Source organism: Chlorocebus sabaeus, chromosome 1 (assembly GCF_047675955.1).
Source record: "Chlorocebus sabaeus isolate Y175 chromosome 1, mChlSab1.0.hap1, whole genome shotgun sequence".
In the NCBI taxonomy this organism is placed as follows: domain Eukaryota; kingdom Metazoa; phylum Chordata; class Mammalia; order Primates; family Cercopithecidae; genus Chlorocebus; species Chlorocebus sabaeus.
In genome coordinates this window covers 90,984,904-91,012,382 of record NC_132904.1, presented here as the reverse complement: position 1 = coordinate 91,012,382, position 27,479 = coordinate 90,984,904, and the positions used below count along the sequence as shown (strand labels likewise).

The 27,479-nt window shown below is 36.8% G+C and overlaps 1 protein-coding gene across 4 annotated transcripts in view; it reads left to right on the top strand.

Moving 5' to 3' along the window:
- The window catches only part of MRE11 (MRE11 homolog, double strand break repair nuclease), a 78,064-nt gene that overhangs the window by 36,488 nt on the left and 14,097 nt on the right, over positions 1–27,479 (top strand). For 3 of the 4 annotated variants that reach the window (XM_008020567.3, XM_008020566.3, XM_038005321.2), the window contains exons 12-18: positions 281–381; positions 1,666–1,839; positions 4,952–5,014; positions 14,471–14,690; positions 16,025–16,108; positions 24,860–24,918; positions 26,196–26,263. In XM_008020567.3, coding sequence (XP_008018758.2) covers positions 281–381; positions 1,666–1,839; positions 4,952–5,014; positions 14,471–14,690; positions 16,025–16,108; positions 24,860–24,918; positions 26,196–26,263 — 769 coding nt within the window. The remainder of the gene's footprint in view (positions 1–280; positions 382–1,665; positions 1,840–4,951; positions 5,015–14,470; positions 14,691–16,024; positions 16,109–24,859; positions 24,919–26,195; positions 26,264–27,479) is intronic. The other variant, XM_008020569.3, reaches the window with a different exon arrangement.

Below are 27,479 nucleotides of genomic sequence, written 5' to 3'. Positions count from 1 at the left end.
TTCCTGAATGGGTCTTGAGGACCTCCAGAAGTCTGTGCTTCACCCAGTGAGAACAGCTACAAGACACCTATCCTGGAGGTATGGACAAGAAATACTGACTGTGGGGAAAAGACCGTGGCTATTAACAAAAATGGCTTGTTTTGCCTCAAAATTTACCATGTTGAGCAAGCTGGCAGTTGATAAAGTTTGGCCTTACCTTCTCCACTGACAACTTGCAATGAGTATGGGCACTTTAACATTATGATAGAAGCTATTTTTTGATATACTTCTTTTTTTTTAGGAGAAGAGATAAACTTTGGGAAGCTTATCACAAAACCTTCAGAAGGAACAACTTTAAGGGTAGAAGATCTTGTAAAACAGTATTTTCAAACTGCAGAGAAGGTAATTTCTGACAGTTCACATTTTGAATAATGGCTACCCTATAGTAACAGATTTTAATTTAGGATATGTTTAGTTGATAGTTTAAACAAAATGAATCCTCAGAATGTTTCTATGAAGTAGGGTGATAATTAATTACATTCAATTGCAGTTGCTGCACAGCAGGGATAATTAGTGGTTAATGTTAGTTATTAATACTGTTATTAATATAGCTGTTATTATTGATGTTGTTATTCTCTTTCTTTGAATCTCTGTTGCAATTATTAAACTAAATGAATAATTTTAACTTAAATCACGGACATTCTTAAGTGAAACTCAGGGTGACATTTACATTCATTTGTAGTTGCTGCACATCAAAGAAAATTAGTGTTTAATTAATGTTAATTATATCTCTATTGCAAAGATCTCAATCCAGATTTAGTTTTCTCACATTTGGATGTAATTTCAGAATTATTCTACAAACAAAGACAGCCACATGATGGTGAAGCCACTGAAACTTACTGTCATGAGTATATGCCACTCTAAGATCCTCCAGTTGTATTAGTTTCCTATTGGTGCTGAAACAAATTTCCACAAACTTAGTGATTTAAAACAACACAAATTTATTATCTTACAGTCGTGTAGGTCAGAAATCTTACACAGGACTGAAATCAAGTTTTGGCATGGCGGTCTTCCTTTTTGGAGGCTCTAAGAGAGAATCCATTTCCTTACCTTTTCCAGCTTCTAGAGGTGCCCACTATGTTCCTTGGCTCTTGATCCCCTTTTATCTTCAAATCCTGCAATGTTGTATCTCTCTAACCATTTCCCCAGAGTTATTTTTCCTTCCAGCTCCCATCTGCCTCCCTCTTCTGCTTTTCAGGACCCTTATGATTACACTGGGCCCACCTGGATAGTCTCTGATAATCTCCCTATTTTACAGACAGCTGATTAGCAACCTTTATTCCCTTTTGCCATGTATTCACAGGTCCCAGAGTTTAAGACGTGTACATCTTTAGGGGGCTCTTATTTTGCCTACCACACTGGTTAATTTCATCTCTATTAATCATAGCTGCCATTTTTGAACTCCATATCCTAGCCACCAGGCCTCTACATTTCATCTGTCCTGTACTCCTCTCCCTTTTCTGGTTTTGACTTTGCTTTTTCTGATTCCTGATATTAGTAGGCTTAACTACAACTGTTCATTATAGTTTTTCTCTGGTAACATACTTGGTAATTTTCCTTGCTCATCTATAATTATTTTGTAAAGAATAAATACTATTTCTGCATCCAGTGATTTGTATCTTATAGAATGTGCAGCTCTCACTACTAACAGAAAGAGGGATGGGTGAAGCAGTACAAGAATTTGTGGACAAGGAGGAGAAAGATGCCATTGAGGAACTAGTGAAATACCAGTTGGAAAAAACACAGCGATTTCTTAAAGAACGTCATATTGATGCCCTAGAGGACAAAATCGATGAGGAGGTAAGTAGCTAATTTGAGTGTCTAGGTGTATTTAAATAGTCTCTCTTTAACAGTAGCTCTGAGATTTTTTTTCTGGTAAATCACTATTTAACCTGTCTGATTTGTTTAGTTTTTCTCATTTATAAAATTGAATTGATAAAATGAAGATTAAATTAGAAAATGTAGAAAATGCCTAGAACAGAGTCTTGCATATGGTTGGTACTAAGTAAGTGTTTTGTTCCCCATGGATAGTATCTTCTCTTGAAGATCCTGAAAGGGCTTTAAAATGAACCTTATAGGATGCTAACTTTTGTTCATTTTAATTTTTTTCGTAAGTTTTGATTGAGATCTTAAATTTCATCTAGAAAATTTCTGCTAAACAAGAAGCAGTGGAAGAATTACAGGAAAAGCTGTCTAGACTTGACTACATAGAAATTTTAAATGTTTGCGTATCACATTGTCAAAAAACAATTAAAAGATATTGACACGAAAATATTTGTATGTGGGCAAAAAAAGGTTAATATTCTTTTTTTTTTTTTTTTTTTGAGACGGAGTCTCGCTCTGTCAATATTCTTAATATAATATTAATGAGCTCTTAGAAATCTTACAAATAATTAAACATTTTGATAGAATAATGAACAAAGGACATGAGTAGGTGGTTCATAAAAGAAATATAAATGGCTAATAAACATATGAAAATGGTGTTTAGCCTAGGATAATCAAAGAAACTGAAATGCATCTTTTGTTTGTCAAGTTGGCAGCAATTTGAGAAAAATGGTATCTAGCACACTGCTGGTAGTAGTATTACTTTTGAATAGCTTTGCTGAAAAGCAGTTTGGCAGTGTATATTAAGAGGCTTAAGATTTACCCTTTAACTCAGCCTGGGAAATTTCCCTACGAAAATAGTGAGATAGAGATTTGTGTATGGAGTGATTCATCTCAGTGTTGTTCATAGTGGGGAATAATTGGAAATGTTTTGGTACAATAAATGTTGGTGCATATACCATATAAAATTTTATACAGCCCTTAAAAATGACATTTTGGAAGAACATGAGAAGGTATTTCTAATCTAATGTTAATTGGGAAAAGAATTTCAAAGATGAACTGCATAGTATAATCTCAATTATTTTTATTTTATATGTAATCGTGTATGTTCATGTAAATGAAGAAAATATCCCAGATATATTATCAACAGTTATGTCAAGGTAGTTTTATTACAGGGGATCACTTTCTGTATTTCCCAGATTCTCCCTAAGCAGAAGAACAAAACAACATTATTTAAAAAAAAAAAAAAAAAAAACTCATTCCCTTATTTTAGTGCTTTTTTGTTAACATGGTTCTCTTAAAGCCTTATGGTGTCAATGTGTTACTAATATTATTTAATACCAAGTACTTCCAGGGGTAGGACAGGCAGTTCACACTCTAAAACTATTCACTCTATGACTCTGAATGTGTTGGGTTTGCTAATTTATAGCATAAATAGATTTCTCAGGTACATACCAGATATAAAACATGACCATCCCCACCTGGAGTGACATCATGACTCCTGAGCAGCAAAGTCTGTGTGGGGTGTGTGTGTGTGTGTGTGTGTGAGAGAGAGAGAGAGGGAGAGAGTGTGTGTGAGTCATGGTGACTCTGGACCAGACACCCATGTTCAAAATCAAAACCCTTATTAGCTGTGTACCCATCATTGAGTTATCTAAACCCACCTATCCCTCAGTATCCTCATCTGAGGATAAAATGGTGATGGTAATAGGCCCTTCTTCAAAGTTGTTGTAAGGATTAAAAGAATTAATCCATGTAAAATCCTTAGAATACTGTCAGACACATAGCACCTGTTCAGTGTTTCCACTCTGACTCTCATTTCTCTTCTATGAATGGCTTAGCACCTTTGGTATGCTACATATTACGTAGGCACTGTTACATGCTGTGTGATCTTTTAAAATATTGTTATTCTTGTATTTTTCCTTTACTGAATCATAATGAACATGCTGTTATTTCTTTCAGCTTAAGAAACAAAACTCTCAATCCCATTTTCCTTTAGTTACTGCTTTCTGTTCCTCTTCTAGAGCAGAATTGCTTCAAAGAGGTTTCTGTATTTGCTGCCTCATTCTTCTCTCTCCGTTTTCTGTTAAATCTATCCACTCAGGCTCTTGATCCCATCATTCTAGTGAAGCTGCGCTTGTCAGGATCACCAGTGACTGCCATTGCTAAATCCACTGTCAGTTTTCTATCTTACATCTCACTTGACCTCCTGTTGAAACTTGTTTTTTATTGGATTTCAGGATACTAGACTCTTGTTATCTTCCTGCCTCACTGGCTGCATATTTTCAGTGTCTTTTGTTGATTCCTCTCGTTGCTCCAGTCTCTTACATTGGAGTCTTATTTGCTGTTCCCTCTCCCGTATAATCAATTGATTATAGATTCCATGAGAGCAGGTTTTTGTCTGTTTTGTTAATAATTGTGTTCTCAGTTTCTGTGGTAGTATGTGGCACATTGAAGGTGCTCAGTAAATATGTGCTGAGTAGATTATTAAATAAATGGGCTTAAAGAATGTAAACGTAGCTGTATAATAAGAGCCTTGTGAGCAGGAACCATTAAAAAAGAAACCTGTAGTCTCCTTCTTGATACCAGGACCATGCTCAGCAAACCTTCACGAGTTGACTGTTGATAAAAATGGATCTTCAGGGGCCACCCACTTCAGATCCCATTTCACAGAGCCTCCTGGATGTCTTGCAGCCAGGCGCATGAGAGTGATTTGCAATGTAATAAATATTTCAAGCCTTGTCAAGGAGATATTTTTGTTTTTAACTAGTTTACTGAAGTGTAACACCCATGGGGTATTAGAATTTTTTCTCTACAATCAGAAAGACTTTTTCAGTGATGTGAAACATTTTGGCAGCAGGTAATATAATTTTGCTTCTGGTCAATATGAGTTTTTTTTTTTTTTAAGAGTACATTGTGCAATTTTAATGTTAATAATTGGAAAAATATGATTTATTTACTCTTTTGAGACAGGTTGCTAAATTTGCAAGTTTTATAACATAAAGCATTTCTTAATTGCAGCCCCTTGTTTTATATTTACATAACTGGAATAGGCAACATGTTTGTGATTTACTCTGTTATGATCTAGGTACGTCGTTTCAGAGAAAGCAGACAAAAAAATACTAATGAAGAAGATGATGAAGTCCGTGAGGTAATTATTCTGCTGTAAATTCCTGTGTTTGTATGTCACTTTCTTAAACTAGAATAACCAGTAGGTCTAATTAGAATAGTCAGTCCATAGGTCTGGTGGATAGGAGTGAGCTGGGGTTGGCTTAGGATGGCTGCCTTTGATTGATTTCGGTTCAGCCTACAAATATTCTGCTCTTTTTTTCCCTTCTGCTCTTGTCTAAAACCTGTTTAGCAAGTGCAGTGGCTCATACCTGTAGTCCTGGCTACTCAAGAGGCTAAGGTTAGAGGGGATTGCATGAGCCCAGGAGTTCAAGGCTGCAGTGAGCTATGATTGCACCACCGCACTCTAGCCTGGGCAACAGAGCGACACCCTGTCTCTAAAATAGATTAATAAAAATGAATAAAACCTATTCAATTGTGTGTGTGTGCGGATATATACAACAAAAGCCCCTATTACTCAAAATAATACCTATTCGTTAGCAGAGCATCTTATAGATAAAATCTTATCTTACTGAGCTGATATTATTTTGGGCAAAAAAGAAACTTAAAGTGTTTTGGTTAGCAATGTTAACCATGACTAAGCAAGCATGGGTAAATAGACAATTTATATTATCTATTCTAAAATATTAAAATTAGCTTAAGCACCATCATCGTTGTCTTCTCAGTCTCATTGCAGGTTTGAAACTACAAGTTAGCAACCATTAACTTAAATTTGGGGTCTCTACCTGGTACTTGTTGAATTTATGATTGAAATGTATTTTCTTATTTTCTGATTGCCCTTCGTGTTTTATGATTGCTGTCTAGTATTTAAAAGTTATCTTATAAATGATGTACTGTTAGTTTTGTCTTGATTGCTTTCATTCAGCAAACATTTTGTATAGTCCCTGTTATGAGTTAGATATTCTGCTTTATATTAGGACTGTACATATAAAAAAGCTATGGTCTGTATCCACGTATCCACAAGATTTTTTCATTTTAGTAGATAAGAGGCATTTGTGTAAAGAAGATATTTATTGAATTACTTTTCCTAGGTGCCCATTTTATAAATGAGGATTCAGACCAGACTGAAGGTCATAGAGTGGGGCTAGAATTTGAACATATTTCTGACTCCAAGTGTAGACTTTTCTATCATCCTGTGTCCTATCAGAATTTTAGATTATTATAATATTAATTTGGTGCATTGCAAATGGATGATTTTCTAAAAATGAAAAACTTCTAAAACTGTCATGCAACACATCAGAATCACTGTTGAAATATGCATAGTTGCAACCACTGTATCTTTTACAGGTTGTTTTTTGGAAGCTAAGGAAAAGAAGCTGTAGATTAGAAATGCCTTAACATGTTTATTATATTTGTATTCATCTTATAAGGTGCGCTTAAAATAGAAATAGTTTGCCAAATCGCAAGAATAATGCTAGGAAGAAATGATTCCTGGTTCTTAAATATCCAGCTTAAATTTGATTAACCCTTTCAATTTAACAGGGTACAGAAATATTTCATTACGTTTGAATGAGTTCTTCATGTTTGAAGCCACAAACCTTAATTTTTCATTAAGCTTTTAAAAGAGTAAGAGTGAACGTCTTATACAAGGAAGGTAGGAGAGGCTGTGGCAAATTTCAAATGGGAGTTTTACAGAAGAAATAACGTATGAGTTCAGACATTCAGCTTTATTTTAAGACTAAAATATAATCGGGGCTTCCTAGGTAATTTTTCAGCATACCATAGGATATTATATATTTTTTTCATTTTCAGCATACTATTTAGAACTTAGGTAATGGAGTCTGACACTCTGCCAAGCTGTAATTCACAGCTTTGCAGAGTCATTTGGCTAAGAATATGAATCCTAGCACCATGCTTAAATTACTTACACTGACAAACAAGACTATTAGCTCTCCTATTTGGAGAAAAAGCATTATGCTTTAAAGTCTTTTAGGCTGGGCATTGTGACTCAACTGTAATTTCAGCACTTTGGGAGGCCGAGGCAGGTGGATCTCTTGAGCTCAAGAGTTTGAGACCAACCTGAGCAACATGGCAAAACCCCATCTCTACAAAAAATACAAAATTAGCCAGGCGTGGTGTCTCCCACCTGTAGTCCCAGCTACTCAGGAGACTTAACTGGGAGGATCACTTGAGCCCAGGAGGCAGAGGTTGCAGTGAGTCAAGATGATGCCACTGCACTCCAACCTGGGTGACAGAACGAGACCCTGTCTCAAAAAAAAAAAAAAATCTTTTGTTCACATGGAAAAACTCTCAAATCTTTTTTTTTAATGATAAATTTGTATTTGAATAAAAGAGTAAACAATAACCAGTAGGCTTTGCAGGCCATGTATGGTCTCTATCACATATTCTTGTGGGTTTTTTTTGTTTGTTTGTCTGTTTTTTTATTAATGGCCCTTTAAAAATATAAAAACTGTTCTTGGTTTTATCCATAGTCCTTAGTTTACCTGGCCTCTGATTTTTTATGTTCTACCTGAATTTGAGGTGGGTTGATACCTTCTTTCAAAATACAATACCAGGCACTATCAACAGTAAAAAAGTGACCCACAGAGTGGGAGAAAATATTTGTAAATCATACATCTGATAAGGGATTAATAACCAGAATATATTTTTAAAACTTCTAAAGCTCAACAGTAACAATAACAAAAAAACCCAATTTTTAAAACGGGCAAAGGACTTGAATAGACATTTCTCCAAAGAAGCTTTACAAATTATAGCACATGAAAAGTCACTCAAGATCACCAGACATTAGAGAAATGCAAATCAAAACCACAGTGAGATACCACTTCACACCCATTAGGATGGCCATTATTAAAACACCATAAAATAACAAGTTCCGGCAAGAATGTGGAGAAATTGGAACCATATACATGGGTGGTGGGGATGAAAAATGGGGCAGCTACTGAGGTAAACAGGATGGCAATTCCTAAAGTAATTGAACATAGAATTATCATGCAATATAGCAATTTCACTTCTAGGTATATAACCAAAAGAATTAAAAGCAGGAACTTATTTGTACACCAGTGTTCATAGCATCATGATTCACAATAGCCAAAAACTAGAAACAACCCAGTTGATCATGAACAGATAGATGGATAAACAAAATGTGGTATGTGCATGCAATGGAGTATTATTCAGCCTTAAAAAGGAATAACATTCTGATACATGCTACAATATGGATGAAACTCTGAAAACATGAGTGAAAAAAGTCAGATGCAAAAGGGCAAATATTATATGACTCTACTTATATGACTACCTAGAGTAGTCAAATTCATAGAAACAGATGGTAGAATAGTGGTTACTGGGGAGAGGGAAGAATGCGAAGTTACTGTTGAATAGGTATGGAGTTTCAGTTTGGGATGATGAGAGTTCTATAGATGGATGGGGGTATGATTGCATAACCATGTGAATGTACATAATGTCACTGTACTATACCTAAAAATGGTAAAAAAAAAAAAAAAAAATAGTAAGTTTATGTTATGTATATTTTACCACAATTTTAAAAAGTGTAACAGTAGGATAGTATATTTTCAAATCTCACAAGATGTATATGGAAACATTTTTGCCATTGGTTCTAGACCTGCACTCATGAATTAAGCTCTTAGAAGTAATATAATCCAAAGATTACAGTAAACTCTGTTTTTCATAGGAAAGGTAGAGTTAAAATACAATTTGAATATAATATTTGAGATGATAAGAATGAATATACAGTATTTAGACAAAGGGAAAACACAAAATTTAGAAATGATGGTTAGTAATTGATTCCAAGAAGTAATCATAATAGGGCATATTTATTTTAAATTTTGCTAGATACTGCCACATTAGTCCAAAGACATCTTAACTAGTTTATATTCTCACCAGTAGTATTTGGGAGTGCTTGTTTTCTCACATCTTTACCATCATGATGTATTACTGTATCTTTTGATCTCTACAAGTCTAAAGGGTAAGAAATTATTTCCTACTGTTGTTTTTAATTCATAACTACTTTTTTTTTTAACTAATGAGTCTGAGTAATGTTTATGTTTGTAAATCATTTGTATTTATATGAAACACATGGTCATTTTATTTGGCCGCATTTTCTCTTTTGAGTGGGTATTGGTCTTTCTTTTTTTTGAGGCAAAGTCTCACTCTGTCACCCAGGCTGGAGTGCAGTGGCGTGATCTCAGCTCACTGCAACCTCCGCCTCCTGGGTTCAGGTGATTCTCGTGCCTCAGCCTCCCAAGTAGCTAGCGTATACCACCATGACCAGCTAATTTTTGTAGTTTTAGTAGAGTCAGGGTTTCACCATGTTGGTCAGGCTGGTCTCAAACTCCTTACCTTAGGTGATGCACCCGCCTCAGCCTCCCAAAATGCTGGGATTACAGGCGTGAGCAACCGCGCCCGGCCAAGTATTGGTCTTTCTCTAATTAATTTGTAGGAGCACTCACTTGAACACATTTGTGTGTGTGTGCCCTCTGTTTCTCTCTCTGGATACATACACATCATAATATAGCATATTTAGGGTTTTCGACACATAAAGAAAGTATCCACTTATTCCTCAGCTTATTTGTTTAAATCAGGAATGGTTGGTGAATTACATGGTTCTGATTTTATGGGTTTTTTCTTTCTTTGTTATGTTAATATAGTGAATTATATTATTATGTGCATAGCTTATTATTGACACATCCTGGTATCACTTTTTAAATCCCCTGGTAATGGATATGTTGGTCTTTCCATATGCTTCTGGAGTCTCTGTTTGCTTTCATAATCATAAATAAGATTCTGTAATTTTCTTTTTGTGTATGCAGTTCTTGGTCAGTACTGTGTCATGCTGGCATTGTTGTGAAAACAGTTTGGAAGCTGCCTTTCTGTATGCTCTGGCACTATTTGAAATAGCAGTGGGCTTATCTGTTTTTTGAAAGTTTGGTAGAATTTACCTATGAAACTTTCTGATTGTGGTGCTTTTTTGGGAGTATTTTTCTTTTAATAATTTTCTCAAAATTTTCTTTGATAACTGGTTTGTTGAACCTGTTTTTTCCCCTCCTTGGATCAGAATAAGCTATTCATTTTCCAGATTGTTTAGAATTGACTATTCTCTCATAAGTCTTGGTCTTCCCTCCCATTCTTATTTCTTTTTTTTTTTTTCGAGACAGGATCTCGCTCTGTAGTGTGCTACCACTCCCAACTAATTTTTAAGTTTTTTTTTTCTATAGACAGAGTCTCATTATGTTGCCCAGGCTGGTCTCTAACTCCAGGGCTCAAGTGATCTTCCTGACTTGGCCTCCCAAAGTATGGGGATTAGAGATGTGAGCCTCTACACCTGTAGGGCTAGGATTAGAGATGTGAGCCTCTATGCCCGTCCTCTCTTATTTCTAATGATGTGTATTTGTGTTTTCTTCTTTTCTTTAAAGGTTTGTGATTTTTATTAATATTATTGTTTTGTCCCAAAGGACCAGTGCTTATATTTATTAATTCTAATGTGTTTTTGTTTAAAATCTATTAATATATGGTTTTATCTTCATTCTAATACTTGGATAGGCCTTACATTGTTTCTCCTAACTTTTTGAATACAGAATTAACTTATTTACATTCATTCTTACTTAGCAGGCTATAGCTTTCTTATAAGCATTGCTTTAGCTCTCTCATATGTTGTGATGTGCAATATTCTTGTTATGATTTTCTAGATGTTCCACAACTTTCATTTTGTTTTATAGTTTTGACTGGTTTGTTTTCAGGAGGCAGGTTTTTACTTTATTATTATTAATTTTTTATTGCAGGATGATTAGACAGTGTGATAAATTTATTTCTCCTCTCAAAAATGTATTGAGATTTTTCTTTGCACCCTGTTATATATTAGCTAAAAAGTTTCATGGGGTCTTGAAGTATATTATTAATTTTCAGTGTATAGAATTCAACATTTATCGATTAAATCTATCTTATTAATTATGTGATTTAGGTCATCTTTTTTCTCTTAAGCCTACTTTCTAAAAAACATACAGCTGGTTCCTGTTATTTGTGGTAGTTTTGTTGTATAAAGTCACTTCCAGCACAGAATTAGCAAATAGTGAATCATTGCTTCTAGGGGAAATACAAAATTAGGTTTCTGTGAGCCACTGGTAATGTTTTCATCAGCTGATCAATACATGATCTTTTTAATGTGTGTCTGTTTAAAGATACTGTATTTAACGTATGATTCATTAGCATCGAACTCATAGCCATTAGCACTTTGACTTATACTTGAATGAAGTTTATCTAATGTACAGTTTTTCCTCCAAAAGTCATATTGCAGCCTTTTTGCATGTAGGAATGAACCCTAAACATGTTGTGGGGAGCTCATTTTAAACACCACGTTACCAAAGCAAAAGTGCAAAAATGCAAAAAATGCAATAATGTGCCACATACAACATTTTGGTCAATGTCAGACTGCATATCCAGTGGTGGTCCCATGAGATTATGATACCATATTTTTACTATATCTTTTCTTTTAAGATATGCTTAGATATACAAATACATAGCTATGGTGTTATAATTGCCTGCAGTGTTCAGTACAGTAACATGTTGTACAGGTTTGTAGCCGAGGAGCAATAGGCTATCTCCTATAGTCTAGGTTTGTAGTAGACTATACCATTTAGCTTTGTGTAAGTACACACTATGATGTTTGCACGATGATGAAATCACCTGATGACACATTTCTCATGAGGCATCCATCATTAAGCAATGCATGACTGACTGTCACAGAAAGAACCCTTATTTAAAGTACACAAGTGGAAACAAGAAGGCAGAGTGGCTCATTGTTCAACCTCAGCTGGGAATGTGTGTGTCAAGCAATTCAAAATATTTACTGCTCTGTGCATCTCCACAAATGATGCCAAAAGTATCGTGAGTATTGATTTTTAGGGTTACAGATAAATTTTGGCAAGTAAGTGAATTTGCAAATATAGAATTAATGAATAATGAGGACTAACTGTATTTTATGTGGGACAGAAAAGATGAATTGAAATCACTGTTGTTTCTTATATTTTTTGTTGTATTTCCTAAAGTGTTTTCTTTTTGCCTTGTAATGCCATATTGAACCCTGCATGTAGTGAGTTAGCTGTGATTTCACCTCTACTGAGATCATCTTGTCATGAAGTTGCCACTTCACTGCCACTTTACTCCCACTTTACGCTGCCCGCCTTGTTCACATCTCCTCATTTAGCCCTGAGTCTCCTTACTTCATGGTATCACAGAGCTTAGAAATGTTCTGGTCAACTATTCTTAGACCCAGAACTGCCATTCCAAGCATGAGGGACTGCTGTCATGTCATCTTGGGATTTATACATCAATTTTGGAGAGCTCTACAATATCTGAAACTCTTCTCACCTTTCTCCCTTAGCCAGGTCAAATATTTGTCATATTCATTAACTCTTCTTTATTTTTTATTTATTTATTTATTTATTTTTTGAGACGGAGTCTCGCTCTGTCACCCAGGCTGGAGCGCAGTGGCCGGATCTCAGCTCACTGCAAGCTCTGCCTCCCGGGTTTACGCCATTCTCCTGCCTCAGCCTCCCGAGTAACTGGGACTACAGGCGCCCGCCACCTCGCCCGGCTAGTTTTTTGTATTTTTTAGTAGAGACGGGGTTTCACCGTGTTAGCCAGGATGGTCTCGATCTCCTGACCTCGTGATCCGCCCGTCTCAGCCTCCCAAAGTGCTGGGATTACAGGCTTGAGCCACCGCGCCCGGCCAACTCTTCTTTATAGAAGAGTTTGTGTGTTTGGGGGTTGGAACTATTTTCTCATTTTATGGAAATTGTATTTTGTTTTTGTTCTCTTATTACCTTTTGATTGGTTTAAGGGAAGATCGAGGCAAATTTGCTTTTATTTATATTTTATTTTAGTTTTTGGAGACCCTCTCGCTCTGTTGCGAGGCTGGAGTGCAGTGGTGCCATCTCGGCTCACTGCAACCTCTTCCTCCCGGGTTCAGGCAATTCTCCTGCCTCAGCCTCCCAAGTAGCTGGGACTATAGGGCACGCGCCAACACGCCCAGCTAATTTTTGTAATTTTAGTAGAGACGGGGTTTCACCATGTTGGCCAGGATGGTCTCAATCCCTTGAACTCATGATCCGCCCACCTCAGCCTCCCAAAGTGCTGGGATTACAGGCTTAAGCCACCGCAGCCCCCTAGTCTATCTTAAATCTCTATTCATTTTAGAGTTAGAATATTTGGTTAATTCTCAAACTTGTCTTTTCTAAATAGAGTCTTATCAAATTAAGAATGCATGTTCTTGGTCCTAAGGTGTTTATTCCTTCTTAGGCTTTCAATTGATATATTCTCCTTAATTCTTCCGTTTCTTTCTTTTTTTTTTTTTTTAAGACAAGGTCTCACTCTGTCACCTAGGCTGAAGTGCAGTGGTGCAATCTCAGCTCACTGCAACAACTCCCCTCCCCGCTGCTTCCCCCAGGCTTGTGCAATCCTCCCACCTCAGCCTCTCAAGTAGCTGGGACTACAGGCGCATGCCGTCACACCTGGCTAATTTTTTTGTTTGTTTGTTTGTTTTTGTTTTTTTTTGTAGAGACAGGGTCTCGCCATGTTGCCCAGTCTGGTCCCTAACTCCCAATCTCAAGCAATCCATCCGCCTAGGCCTCCCAAAGTGCTAGGATTACAAGGTGTGAACCACCGCACCCAGCCCTTAATTCTCTTTACCATATATTTGTGAGAGATTATTGCTCATTTTTTTTCTGATTATAAAACTAATTTTTTAGAAAAAGCATAATATAGAAAATATGTAATATTCAAGAACAAAAAACAAAAGCACCCTAAAATTTTACTGCCCAGAGATAACAGCTATTTTTTGTAAGTTTTTTTCTTATTATTTCCTAGGAGCCGATTCTAAAAAGTAGCTCAAATGATGACAGTCTGTTACTGTCAAATATGGTATTGAATTAGGGATGATTGCCAGTATTCCTTCTAGTTCTGAAAATTTTGATTCTGTGAAATTTTGTTTTTCTTGGTAAATCTTTTCAAAGGGTCTCATGGGTAGTATGGTAGATTGATCTGACAGGATAATAAGTATTAAATTTGATTGGTGGGGATATTCTCCTTTACACATATATAAGTATTTTTTATTTTTATTTTTGTGACGGTCTCTCTTTGTCACCCAAACTGGAGTGCAGTGGTGTGATCATAGCTCACTGCAGCCTCTATCTCCTAGGCTCAAGTGATCCTCTTGCCTCAGCCTCCTGTGTAGCTGGGACTACAGGTGTGCACCACCATGCTTGACTGATTTTTTTTTTTTTTTTTTTTTAGAGACAAGGTTTTGCCGTGTTGCCCAGGCTTGTCTTGAACTCTTGGGTGCAAGCGATCCTCCCGCCTCGGCCTCCCAAAGTGCTGAGATTACAGGCGTGAGCCACTGTCAGCCTCCTTTATGTTTTTATAGTACGATTACTTCATGTCAATGCCTAAATTAATGATTTTTAGGATGATACATTATCTCCTTTGTGTGCTTGCTTCTTCTCCCCCTTAGGCTATGACCAGGGCCAGAGCGCTCAGATCTCAGACAGAGGAGTCTGCTTCTGCCTTTAGTGCTGATGACCTTATGAGTATAGATTTAGCAGAACAGATGGCTAATGACTCTGATGATAGCATCTCAGCAGCAACCAACAAAGGAAGAGGCCGAGGAAGAGGTCGAAGAGGCGGAAGAGGGCAGAATTCAGCATCAAGAGGAGGGTCTCAAAGAGGAAGAGGTGAGCGCTGAGTTCAGTCCTGTGCACATTCACACTTGGCAGCTGAGTGGAAAATACAGAATTAGATCTCATCAGAGTTGAATTATAAGTTTTTATTTCTAAAACATGGTTCTTTAAAAAATCTATTTTTATAATATATAAAGATGGTCTTTCAGGCAGTTCTGACATGTGTCTTTTACTTAAATAAATTTTGAATGGCCACATGCACTTAGGGTTTTAATTGTTCTTAGCACATACCTTATAAAAGCTTCACTGTGTTTGTCACATAGTACCTTTTGGGTACATTTAATGTCATATGTATTCTCACATGTACACAGTAATAGGCAAATATGAGTTGTTAAAGAAAATAGTTAGCTAAAAGCCTTTGGCAACAGGAGGAAAATTCCAGATCATACAATTATTATTTTTGTTACTGTCATAAGATACAAATACCCACATGCTTATCAAGTAGTCTTTATAATAAAGTTGATTTAAGAAGGAAAACTGCCCCCAATTTGATTTCTAAAACTAGTCATTAACATTGTCATCATTGTATTTACTGTGAGACTATTGTCATTAAATAGTTCATGCCAATAGAAATTGGTCATTCAGTGACTTTCTCACACATTATGTCAATTCATCTCTAAAGACTTTTAAAAATTCTTTTTATTAAATATGCATCCATAGGAATTTTAAGCTGGTGAAATGAATATTAATTTGGTTTAAAATCTCCAGGGAGAGAAATCCTCATCTTTTAATGATGATTATTTTCACTATTCTCATATTTACAAAATTTTTCCTTAAAAATTTTTATTTTTGTTTTTTAATTTTTTTTGAGATGGAGTCTTGTCTTTGCTCTGTTGCCCAGGCTGGAGTGCAGTGGTGCGATTTCAGCTCACTGCAACTTCTGTCTCCCGGGTTCAAGCAATTCTCCTGGCTCAGCCTCCCAGGTAGCTGGGATTACAGGGACCCATCATCATGCCCGGTTAATTTTTGTATTTTTAGTAGAGATGGGGTTTCACCATGCTGGCCAGGCTAGTCTTGAACTCTTGACCTCAAGTGATCCTCCCGCCTCTGCCTCCCAAAGTGCTAGGATTACAGGTGTGAGCTACCACGCCTGGCCTATTTCCTTACATTTTAATTGGATAAATTAAATTGGATAAACTAAAGTGTGGCCTAAAAGAATAGTCTCTGAAAATTGGTCAGACTCTAGATGTTTGTTCTTATATATATATCTAGCTTTTTACAGACAAACTATTTGACATAGGTTTATTTAGCTTTCATTTTTTGGTGTTGTATGAAATAAACCTTAGCTGCTGATAGACTTGTACATTGACTGTTTATTTTTCTAACAGCAGACACTGGTCTGGAGACTTCTACGCGTAGCAGGAGCTCAAAGACTGCTGTGTCAGCATCTAGAAATATGTCTATTATAGATGGTGAGTATAGACTGCAAGTGATTATTTATAAATTCCAACATTAGGAAGACCAAGGTAATCACCATTAGTATCCCTTATTTGCGTTGCCATCATTGGAAAGTTAAAAGAGCAATTAGGATCACAGGATAAATTATTTTTTAAAAGATGTTTGCTATGCATTAGAGTTACTGAAGAGGGTAAGCTTTTAAAATTATGTTTTATAGGCCAGGCACGGTGGCTCACACCTGTAATCCCAACACTTTGGGAGGCTGAGGCAGGCAGATCACAAGGTCAGGAGATCGAGACCAGCCTGGCCAACATGGTGAAACCCTGTCTACTGAAAATACAAAAGTCAGCTGGGCGTGGTGGTGCATGCCTGTAGTCCCAGCTACTCAGGAGGCTGAGGTAGGAGAATCACTTGAACCCAGGAGGTGGAGGTTGCAGTGAGCCAAGATTGTGCCACTGCACTCCAGCCTGGTGACAAAGTGAGACTCCGTCTCAAAAAAAAAAAGACAAAACAAAACAACAAAAAAATTAGGTTTCATAATTTCTTACTTTCAGACAAATGTTTCTGTTTGGCAGAGAGATCCTGGAAAGAGGAAAGTGAAGTAGTTGGTCACTATATGGACAGTGGTCGATGCTGCCCTGTCAGTCTCTGCTTTCCATGTAGAGAAGTCATGTGACCTATATTTAAGAGAAATTATGGCTAGGCCTTTGGAATTAATTTCTGTATCTCCTGTGGTCTAAAAATTGTCCTCAAGGGGATCTGTTTAACTGTTTTTAATATCGTAGATTATGAAATCAGCCTAAAATGTTAGTCATATTTACAAAAAGTATGAGTTAAGATAGGTGGTGATACTTTTTTCTACCTAGCATTTAGAATATATTCATATGTATATTATTTATATTAGTTATTTGAGGTTTCACTTTTATAATGTTTATAAATATTAATGTATTAAATATAATTATAATATTTATAATCTTATAGCTAGGATTAATTGTTGACAAACTGAGGAGCTGAACTAATTCTCAGAAGATGAAGTTTATCAAGGGCAGTATAAACCGCATTTATGTCCAAAAAAGACAGCTGCACAGATAGAGCTGTGAGAGGTATGTGAGTTTAACAGCAACCCAGGTGAGAAAGACTTAGGTCAGTAAGAGTTATGCAGGCAGACCCAACTGTCCAAATCTATTGATGTCTTAAACAGTATTTAATGAGTCTTGCAGGGGTGTCCAAGGGAGAGAATACAGTCATGGGTTCTTAGTTTCTCTTTCTGGTTGGGCCAGTAAAGCCCTTTTCTCATCCCTCTTTTCCTCGTATCACTAGCTACAGAAACTAAAAACCATGGCTTCAGGCTGCTAAAAGCCTAAAACAAAAGAAAACGGAACAAAAACAACAACAAAATGAGGTGGGTTGGACAAGCTTGCACAGCAAGGAAGTTCTCCCTATGTACTAAATTGGATGTAACTTGCCAAGAATACTGTACTCCTCTTTGGAATTATATTTCAAAGAGACTGTTAACTATATATGATCATTCAGAAGAGATACCAAATAGTATAAAAAATGGTTGGCCAGGCACAGTGGCTCATGCCTGTAATCCTACCACTTTGGGAGGCCGAGGCGGGCAGATTGTCTGAGCTCAGGAGTTCGAAACCAGCCTGGGCAACAAGGTAAAACCCTGTCCCCTACTAAAAATACAAAAAATTATCCGGGCATGGCAATGTGTACCTGTAGTCCCAGCTACTTGGGAAGCTGAGGCAGGAGAATACTTGAACCAGGGAGGCGAAGGTTGCAGTGAACCAAGATCATGCCACTGCACTGGGTGACAGAGCATCTCCAGAAATAAAAAAAGGTTGAAGGAACTTAGGATATCTAACCTGGGAAAGATTCAGATCTTTATGTAGATAATGTTCTATCATATAAAATGTGGAATGAATAGATTTGATTTTAGTCCCAAAGGCAATGCTTTTTAATCTATTTTGGCTTATGGATTCTCTAAAAATCTGATGAAAGCTATGTCTTCTCTCCTTAAATAAGTACTCACATGCAGTTGCACCCAATTTCAAAGGGTTCAACCACTCCCATGAAGCGCATTGGTGTTCTCCAGCTTAAGAACTTCTGGCCCAATGGGGATGGATGGGTATAGCTAGACACATACTGATTTAAGTTTCTCATAGAATGGACCTAGAAGATTTAAGAACAACTGTGTTCCCCTGTTTTACGTGTGTGGAAACTCAGCCAAGCACTTTTGCCCTGAGTTGATAAAACCACTAATAGTAGAATAATAGCTAATATTTATGAAACTGCATGCCTCTTAACAGGTCTATGGAGCAGGTACTTACTATATTATTTATGTTTTACAGAAAAGGAAACTGAGGCTTTACAAAGATAGGTAGCTTACCCTAGAAATCATAACTTGTCAGTACCAGATCTGAGAATGATCTCACATTCTCTGGACTCCACAACCAGTAGCTGACCACTGTACTAATTTCCAGAACAAGATAAGATTAGAGACCTAGCTACTGGTTCTCCATAGAGGAATTTTTGCATTATACATAATAACTTATGTAATTAATATAAAGATGGACTAATTTGCCTTGGAAGTAAGTATCACTCCATTAAAGGAATTTTCAACATTTATCAAATGACAGCTGACATTGAAGAAAATATATAAAATCAGGTTGATTAAATGACTCAAACCTTACAAAAAAATTCCATTGCTATATTTTTACCCAGTATTATTTAGTACTTCAGAAGAGCCAGCTAAGATCCTTAGCTTTTTGCTTCACAAGCATGTTGTCTTTATTGCCATTTAGGAAATGGTGTCTGGAAAGATGCTATTCCATTCTTGATAGGTTTAATATAAAAGCAGAGAGGAAAAAAGAAAGAAAGAAAAGGCAGCCTGGAAAATTGTAAAGGATTCATGCTGAGTTCAACCTTGCATTCAACAAATGACAGCTTTGTGACTTGAGACAAGTCAGTCACTCTCCTAGTTTGTTTAGATATGATTGGGAATAATAATCTCTATTGTATTGGGTTATTCTGAAGATTAAATGATCAAAAAGCCTGGCATGTAGTAGGCATTTATCAAGTGTTATTAATATTAAAAATGAGAAAACGAGAACATAGAAAAAGAGTGAATAAAATAATGAACACTTCCATGTTAAACCACCAAAATTGGTTAGCATGCAATCGACAGTCATAGATGTGGATTATCCACCTTTACCTTAGCCTAGATCGTCTTTTTTTGTCCTGTCTTGTTTTTGTTTTTGTTTTTTCTGCCCTGTGGAATCCAGGGTCCTGGCTTGTTTTATGTGACGCTTTCCTTGACTCCAGTGGGTAGAATTCATCACTTAAAGTGAGTCTTTGAGTTTCCATTGTAATTAAGAAATCAGTTATTAGTTAAGCTTGTTGGTTTTTTTTTTTTTTTTTTTTTTTTTTAAATCTGTTTTTCCCTCAGCTTGCTGTTTTTGGTGTTCTGCAGTATCACTGTGATCAATCTAAAGACAGTATTCTTGTTTATCCTGCTTGGGATTTATTGGGCTTCATGAATCTCTGAACTGGTATCTTCCATCACTTCTAGAAAATCCTTAGCTATTATCCCTTCAGGTATTACCTCTATGCTATTCTTATTCTCCTTCCTTCTGAGTCTTCAGTTAAATATAAGACCTTTTTATTTTGTCCTCACATGACTCTTGTATTTTCTGTTTTCTCTTTCTGTGCTACATTCTGAGTAATTATTTCTGATCACTTTTTTTTTTTTTTTTTTTTTTTTTTTTGAGACAGAGCCTCTCTCTGTTGCCTAGGCTGGAGTGCAGTGGCATCATCTTGGTTCACTGCAACCTCTGCCTCCTGGGTTCAAACAATTTTCCTGCCTTAGCCTGCTGAGTTGCTGGGATTACAGATGTGCACCCAGCCTATCTGGTTCTTTTAAAATATGCTCTGTCACCACCGGGTACATGGCTCACGCCTGTAATCCCAGCACTTTGGGAGCCCGAGGCAGGCGGATCACGAGGTCAGAAGATCAAGACCATCCTGTCTAACACAGTGAAACCTCGTCTCTACTAAAAATACAAAAAAAAATTAGCCGGGTGTGGTGGTGAGTGCCTGTAGTCCCAGCTACTCGGGAGGCTGAGGCAGGAGAATGGCGTGAACCTGGGAGGCAGATCTTGCAGTGAGCTGAGATCACGTCACTGCACTCTAGCCTGGACTATAGAGTGAGACTCCGTCTCAAAAAAAAAAAGAAAAAAACAATCTAAAAGTTCTATACATCATTGTCAGCTGGCCTCATGTCATGTTAGCTTTAATTAAAATATGCTTTGTCACTTTTAATACTTTTTAGAAGTTTTCTGAAGATATTTTAGGCCTGTTTTTAATTTTTCATGTGTACACAGTAAGGATTGTTTTTGTTATTTTGTGTCTAATAACCTAGTGTCTGAATGTCTTTGGCCTCTTTCTGTTGTCTGTTTCTGTTGGTTCTCATTTATGGTGACTTATTTCCTTTCATGCTTTGTTATTTACTGTCCCTAGAAAATTATCAGCAGGAATAATTTGAGACCTTGGATGAAGCCATCTTCATCCAGAGAAGATTCATGTTTGTTCTCTAGGTTTGTAGGGCACCACAGGTCTTAGACCACTTTAAGCTAAATTTGAGGGGTTTCTTGGACCAATCAGGTGATACATACTCATTACTAAAATACAGGTTCAGTCACCTGTTGCTTGCAAAGTCCAATTAACAAGAGCAAGGTGTGGTATAAAGAGACTTTTTATTCCAAAGCTAACTTTGGGGAAGAAATACAGGCTTCCTACCTTAAGGGTACTGCTTCCCCCTTTGCAGCAGAAAGTGGAGGCTTTTAAAGGGGGCCTATCAGGAATGGCATGCAGGGGAGGAAGCGAACAAGTAGGGGGTCTGTGTGTTAGTTTTATCTACCAGGCAGTTGAATTGGCATCTTCATGGGATGAAATAGGCTATAAAGGTGGCTGAAAACTCTTTAGGTTGGAGAGAGTTTCATAGCAGGACTTTGGGTTGTGAATTGACTGGTATCTCTAGAGGCAGCCCCCTGGTGGGTGACAGTTTGACTCTGGAGCTTCCAAGTACATAGTTAGATGAACTCCCCTTTAGGGAGTGTCTGATGAAGAGGAAGTAATAGACTATCATTGCATTTCTAAAGAACTAAGTAGAAAGTGGGGGAAAGGAGAAAAGAGAAAAGAAGAGAGAGAAAAAAATAATTGAACTATCTCTTAGAAAAATGGGGTATTCAGTTACATGCTTATGAAATCCTGTTTACCTCTGCTTCTCTGTGTAACCATTGGGGCTCCACCTTAGGAAGGGAAATACACCAGGGTTGTCACTTTGGGCAGGCTGTGGGCTATGGTAGCCCTCTCTCTTTTTCTTCAGGATTCTCAAAACCAGTGTTAACATTTTCCCAATTGAAAAGGGAACTCAGGGAAAGGACTCTGCTTACCTCTCTGAGTTCTAGCTTTTCTTCAGTTTTGGCCTGGTAATTCCTTGCTATGTGATCAGCTCTTCAATGCCATTGAGAATTTTTTTTTTTTTTTTTTAATGTTTAAGGTACTAATTTGGATTGTTGTCAGCAGAAGTGGGTTTGAAGACAATGAGAGATCATGTTGTCTGAATAACCTAGCCTGCAATGACTGTTACTCATTGACAACATAGAATAAAGCTTCTATTTGTGTAGAGAGGCTGGAGACCAGTTTTGGTGCCCTAAAAGTTTTACAGATTGGCTTGACTAATTTTTTTAAGGAAACAGTATTCATCCATGAAAAGAAAAGAGCCTATGTAAATAAACTAAATACGAAACGTCAGATTTCCTGAATTATGTTGTAGGCAAAAATCTTATTATGGTACCTTTTGCAGCAGAGCATGACGGTTAAGAATGCAGGCTCTGAAGTCAGGCCCCTTGGGTCAGCCATAGCCAGCTCTTTACGGCTGGCTCAGCACCCTTGCACTGTAAGTGCTGTGAGAAAGAGGTCTGCATCGTTCCTGCTCATCACTGTATCCACTATGCTTGGCACATAACATAGTAGATGCTTGTTAAATACTTGACAATGACTGAGTAAAAATTACTTAGAGATTGTGTAGCATAAGGGTTAAGACCATGGTTCTAAAGTCAGGAAGATCTTGATTTGGATCCTGACTTCTCAATTTTACTAATTGTGTGTCCTCCAGCAAATACATTAAGTTTGTCATCTTTAGGAGTGAGTGTTCTCATCTGTAGGATGGGACAATGATTGTGTCTACCTCATTGCGTTATTTTGAGGATTAATGAGAACATGTATGTGAAGTACCAGGCAGTGTCTATGCATATTAAGCCCTCAGTAAGTGCAAACTGGTGTTATTCTACAAGCATCAGATCCCTTAGCTATAAAATTGACAATGTTGTATTGACTTCAGAGTAATTATATTAAATGAGCTTAAGTGTTTACAGTACTGATCACAGCACCTGGTAAAAATGTGATAGATGATAGCTGCTATTAGTATTAGTGGTAGTGTTTTGCAATAAGGTTATAAAGATGAATGTTATGTGAATCATTGGTCTAAATTTGTCTTTAATTGATTTGATATAATAGTTTTGCTAACTTAACTGATTACCTCCAGTACGAGGCCTTTTTTTGAAAAATGAACTGATTTTTTAAGTATAAATTTGTAAAACATTTTTATCAGGTTGGATTTGGTGTTTTGTTTTTTTTTTTAAGCCTCTGACAGAATACCTGTGGAGTAGTAACTATACTTGTCATCACTTTGGAACAGAAGCAACAAATTCAGACTGTAACTTCTAGATCCCTATTTTAAATGGAGGAGTGAAGAAATAAATAAAGGTCAAATTCTCTTATAACAAGGTCCATGGAGTATGGAAATATGTGCTGCAATTTTATTGGAAAAGATAGAAATTACACTTACAGCCACAGGAGTTGTAAATAAGAGGTGACAGCCCAGATTTTTCCATTGAAGTTAGTCAGCAGAGGATAGTGACTAAGTGAATAAAAGTACCTCTGAAGCCACTGCCTTCACATTTCATTTATACCACTGTGGGTACCACTGCTGCTACTATGTTTGCTACCACAAATAGCTACATGTATTTGAATGCTTTCTATCTGCTAGACACTTCTTACCCTCTCAGCAGTTTTCTGCATGAAGTATTAACATTGTTTTACAGGTGAGGAAATTGAGTCTTAAAGAAGCCAAGGAGATTGGCCATAGTCGAGCTAGTAAGTCAAAATGAGTCTAACTCCAAAACCAGAGCTTTAATCACCACACTGTATTGTCTTCCTAACAGAACATAGTGCTTAGTTTTCTGATAAAATTATTTCACAAACATTCACTCATCTTTTGCCTTCCACTGGGATAAAAAGAAACATATCTTGTTTTCTAGGATCTCAGAGTTAGAGGAGTCACTGAATAAATATTGAACAGAAATATTCTTTGAAATCATCATGATCTCTGACCTTTTTATTCAGTCGCTCTGTCTAGCCTTTTGAGTAGAATAGGATGTGAAACCAGTAACTGAGTAAAGCAGATAAGAATACTGTTTCTGCCTCTCATTTCTCCTCTTAGATATTACAAGTTTGGAGATAGAACCTAGAATAGGAAACATGTACAAACGCAATAAATTTAGGTTAGATAGAAAGATTCGTTAGTTTTGTGACTAGGAGAATTTTGGACTTTGCAGGATTTTTTGAGTATTTCTTTGTTTTTCTGTGCCCTATTTAGTTTGTGAGTCATCTTGGGGAAGATATTTTTAATATCAGCAAACTGGTAAAGCGTAGGAGAAAATAAACCTAAATTAGATGTTTGAAATTTATTATAGGGTTTTGTTTTGTTTTGTTTTATTTGTTTTATTTTGTTGAGACAGAGTTTCGCTCTGTTGCCCAGGCTGGAGCACAGTGGCACAATCTCGGCTCACTGCAACCTCTGCCTCCTGGGTTCAAGCGATTCTCCTGGCTCAGCCTCCCGAGTAGCTGGGATTACAGGCACCTGCCACCATGCCTGGCTAATTTTTATATATATTTTTAGTAGAGTTGGGGTTTCACCATGTTGGCCAACCTGGTCTTGAACTCCTGACCTCAAGTGATGCACCTGCCTCGGCCTCCCAAAGCGCTGGGATTACAGGTGTGAGCCACTGCGCCTGGCCTTATTGTAGGTTTTGATGTCAAGGAAAAAGAAAGGGAAAAATAAAGAGCTAGCTAAACTTCAAGTATCTAACCAAGTTTAAAAGGAAAAGAGGTGTGAATACAAAGGAATTTTTATCATAGAATAAAATATATGCTTTTTTCTAAAATTCTCCTCTGGAATATTTCTTAGATATTGAATATGGCTACTAAGGTAGAGGAAAATGAGAAACTACTGGAACCCGATGGCTCCTAATGTAGCAATAGGGATAAAGGTGTCATCAACAACAAAGAAGGGATTCGGAGGCTTTCCTTCAATACATCTGTAGTTCATTTGGTTAGGTGATTAGATTTTATCCTTCAGGTATTTTTCTATGAAATATTTTTAGTGTGTGCATATTTATAAACACTACAGTATTCAAATAAGCTGGGAAATAATGAGACTGACAGTTGAGCCTTGAGTTATGTGTACCTATAATTCTATCTCCCTTTAGATTTTAAAAAATATCAAATAGTTTTATAATTAGGCAGCATGCAGTTTTGCAGATAGGACTCAGAAAGTCTTTAGCTAAAGAAGTATACAAGTTTTTCTAAATTATTTTAAGAATAACATAATGCACATTTCATCTTTTTCATTCTAGCCTTTAAATCTACAAGACAGCAGCCTTCCCGAAATGTCACTACTAAGAATTATTCAGAGGTAAGAAAAAAAGTTTTATAGTTGTGTATTAATAATTTATGTTTTCTGCATTATAAATTGTCAACTCTCTGATTTACAAAGTAAATAAAAGAAGAACAATTATGGAACATTAAAGCTGGAAGGAGCTTTACCAGTTATCTCTAGGGCTTCTAGGATTTGATTTTTTTTTTTCTTGGTTGCTCTCTTTGTTTAAATAATGGTTATTATAGAAATCCATAAATGTTATGTATACAGTAATGTTTTCAAGGATAACAGTGTTGAACCAAAAGAGCTCATGCATGGAATACTAATATTGAAGGTGAGTTCAATGGATATAGAGGTTTTATCTATACCCGGTTTCCTTTTGTTACTTACCTTCCCAAAATACTAGCTCTGCCTTAACAGCTGATGGTAGACTTAAGATGAACGAAAAGGCTAGAGTCCAGTGATCCATGTGGTTTGCCCTAGGTTTAGCCTGGGCCTTCTGCTCTTCCTTTGGATTCCAAGAAGAGTCCAATATGGGCTTGACTCTCCTATTAACTTCACTTTGAAAACTGTATCTTAACTCCTGAGCCAATACCCTTCCCTCTACATCAAGGTTTCTCCATAGTGGCACCGTTGACATTGAGGACCAGATAATTTGTTGTGAGGGATTGTCCTGTGCATTGTAGGATATTTAACTGCATCCTTGGTCTCAGGGGCTGTTCGTTCAGTATTTGGTCTTTGGCTTCATCCTCATCTGTACTTAAGTTAGATGAACATATGGCAAATGTGTGTATCAAATGTCAAGATAACAGAAAATGTAGAGAAATAGTATTTTGGATGATAGAATCAACAGTCAGAAATATCTTTATTGCGTCTTAACACTAACAAATGGTATTTAAGAGGGACAGATTTAACAGAAAGATATCTAGTATTTCCCACATGGTCTGATACCTCATTTAAAGCTGGAGATGGAACACTGATGGTCTCACCTCTCATAAGAAACCAAGAGGAAAGTCACAGGGTCTGCATACGAGCCTATGCAAGTCATTCACCAATGTAACTGGGTTTCCTTAGGTGCTCAGGTTCCTGGGATGACCAGGAGAGAGGTGAGCAAAAAGTAACATTTGTGAATGAAGAGGGACATTGGAGGGAGGTCAGACTGAGTGTTAGTTTTAATGGTTATAGCTTTCTGTCTCCTTTTTTGTGGCTCATATATAACTAAGATTTAATCGTTTAATTCATTTCTTCATTTTCATGTTTATTCAGAGAGTCAGTTCTCACAAAAACCATTTGTTGCTTTGTTTCCTTGCCAGGTGATTGAGGTAGATGAATCAGATGAGGAAGAAGACATTTTTCCTACCACTTCAAAGACAGATCAAAGGTAGGTGCAGTGATATTCTGCAAAAAGAAACATCTGAAAAAAATTTTAAATTATCCAAAATTCCATAGTTACACATTTTTCTATGCCATATAAGTTTAACAGACTTACTTTCAACTAGTAAAGTATATAGAGGAATGAAAACAGACCAAGGGCTAGTTTATAGAGCTGGTGCAGCATTAGTAAAAGGATTTTCAGTGAAAATTGAAATAGCCTGTAATTTTTTTTCCTTTTGACTTTATTAGTGCTTTTCTTTTTATTTATTTGTTTATTTTTTGAGACAGTGCCTCACTCTGTCACCTAGACTGGAGTGCAGTAGTGCGATCTTGCCTCACTGCAACCTCCACCTCCTGGGCTCAAGCAATTCTCCAACCTCAGCCTCCTGAATAGTTGGGATTACAGATGTGCACCACCACACCTGGCTAATTTTTCGTATTCTTGGTAGACACATGGTTTTGCATTGTTGCCCAGTATGGTCTGGAACTCTGGAGCTCAGGCAATCCATCCACCTCGACCTCCCAAAGTGCTTGGATTACAGACATGAGCCACCGCGCTTGGCCTCAGTGCTTTTCTTAATGGAAGACTATGTTCTTTCCAAATAACAGAAAATAATTTTGTATTTTGCCAACATTTGATTTCAGCTTTTTGTCATTGTCTTATTTTTATATTCTTAACTACACATGGTGCTGTACTAAACACCAAAAAGGGGGTTACATAGAGTCACTCTGTCTTCAGAGGACTTGCATGCTCTTCCTGTGTGTTTTGGGATTTTTGGCCTATTGCTGTTAAGCTTGACTTGATTAACTATTACCATTTACTTTTATACAGTAACATTTTGGTTGAATACTGCAAAGCTCGATTAATGAGAATTTCTACTTAATAAAGTAATCAACTGCCTTATTTTGTACTTATTTTCTGTTTGAGCATTATATTAGGTCTGATGAGGGAGGGGCATAGCAAATGCTTTAATATGGCCTCTGTCTTCAGGTAACTTCAGTTGTAGTGGAAAAGAGAAATGAACATATTTGAATTCATCAAAGAATGAATTAGTACGTAATTAGGTGTAGAATTTTATATTACAGACCCATAAGTGTGAGTGCTTGTGGGCTGATGAAAAAAGGAACAAGGAATGTGGGCTAGAAGAAGCAGCTTCATGGAGGGAGTAAAATTGACCTGAGGTTTCAAAGATAAGATTTGGTTTAGTAGGGTGGAGAATGGT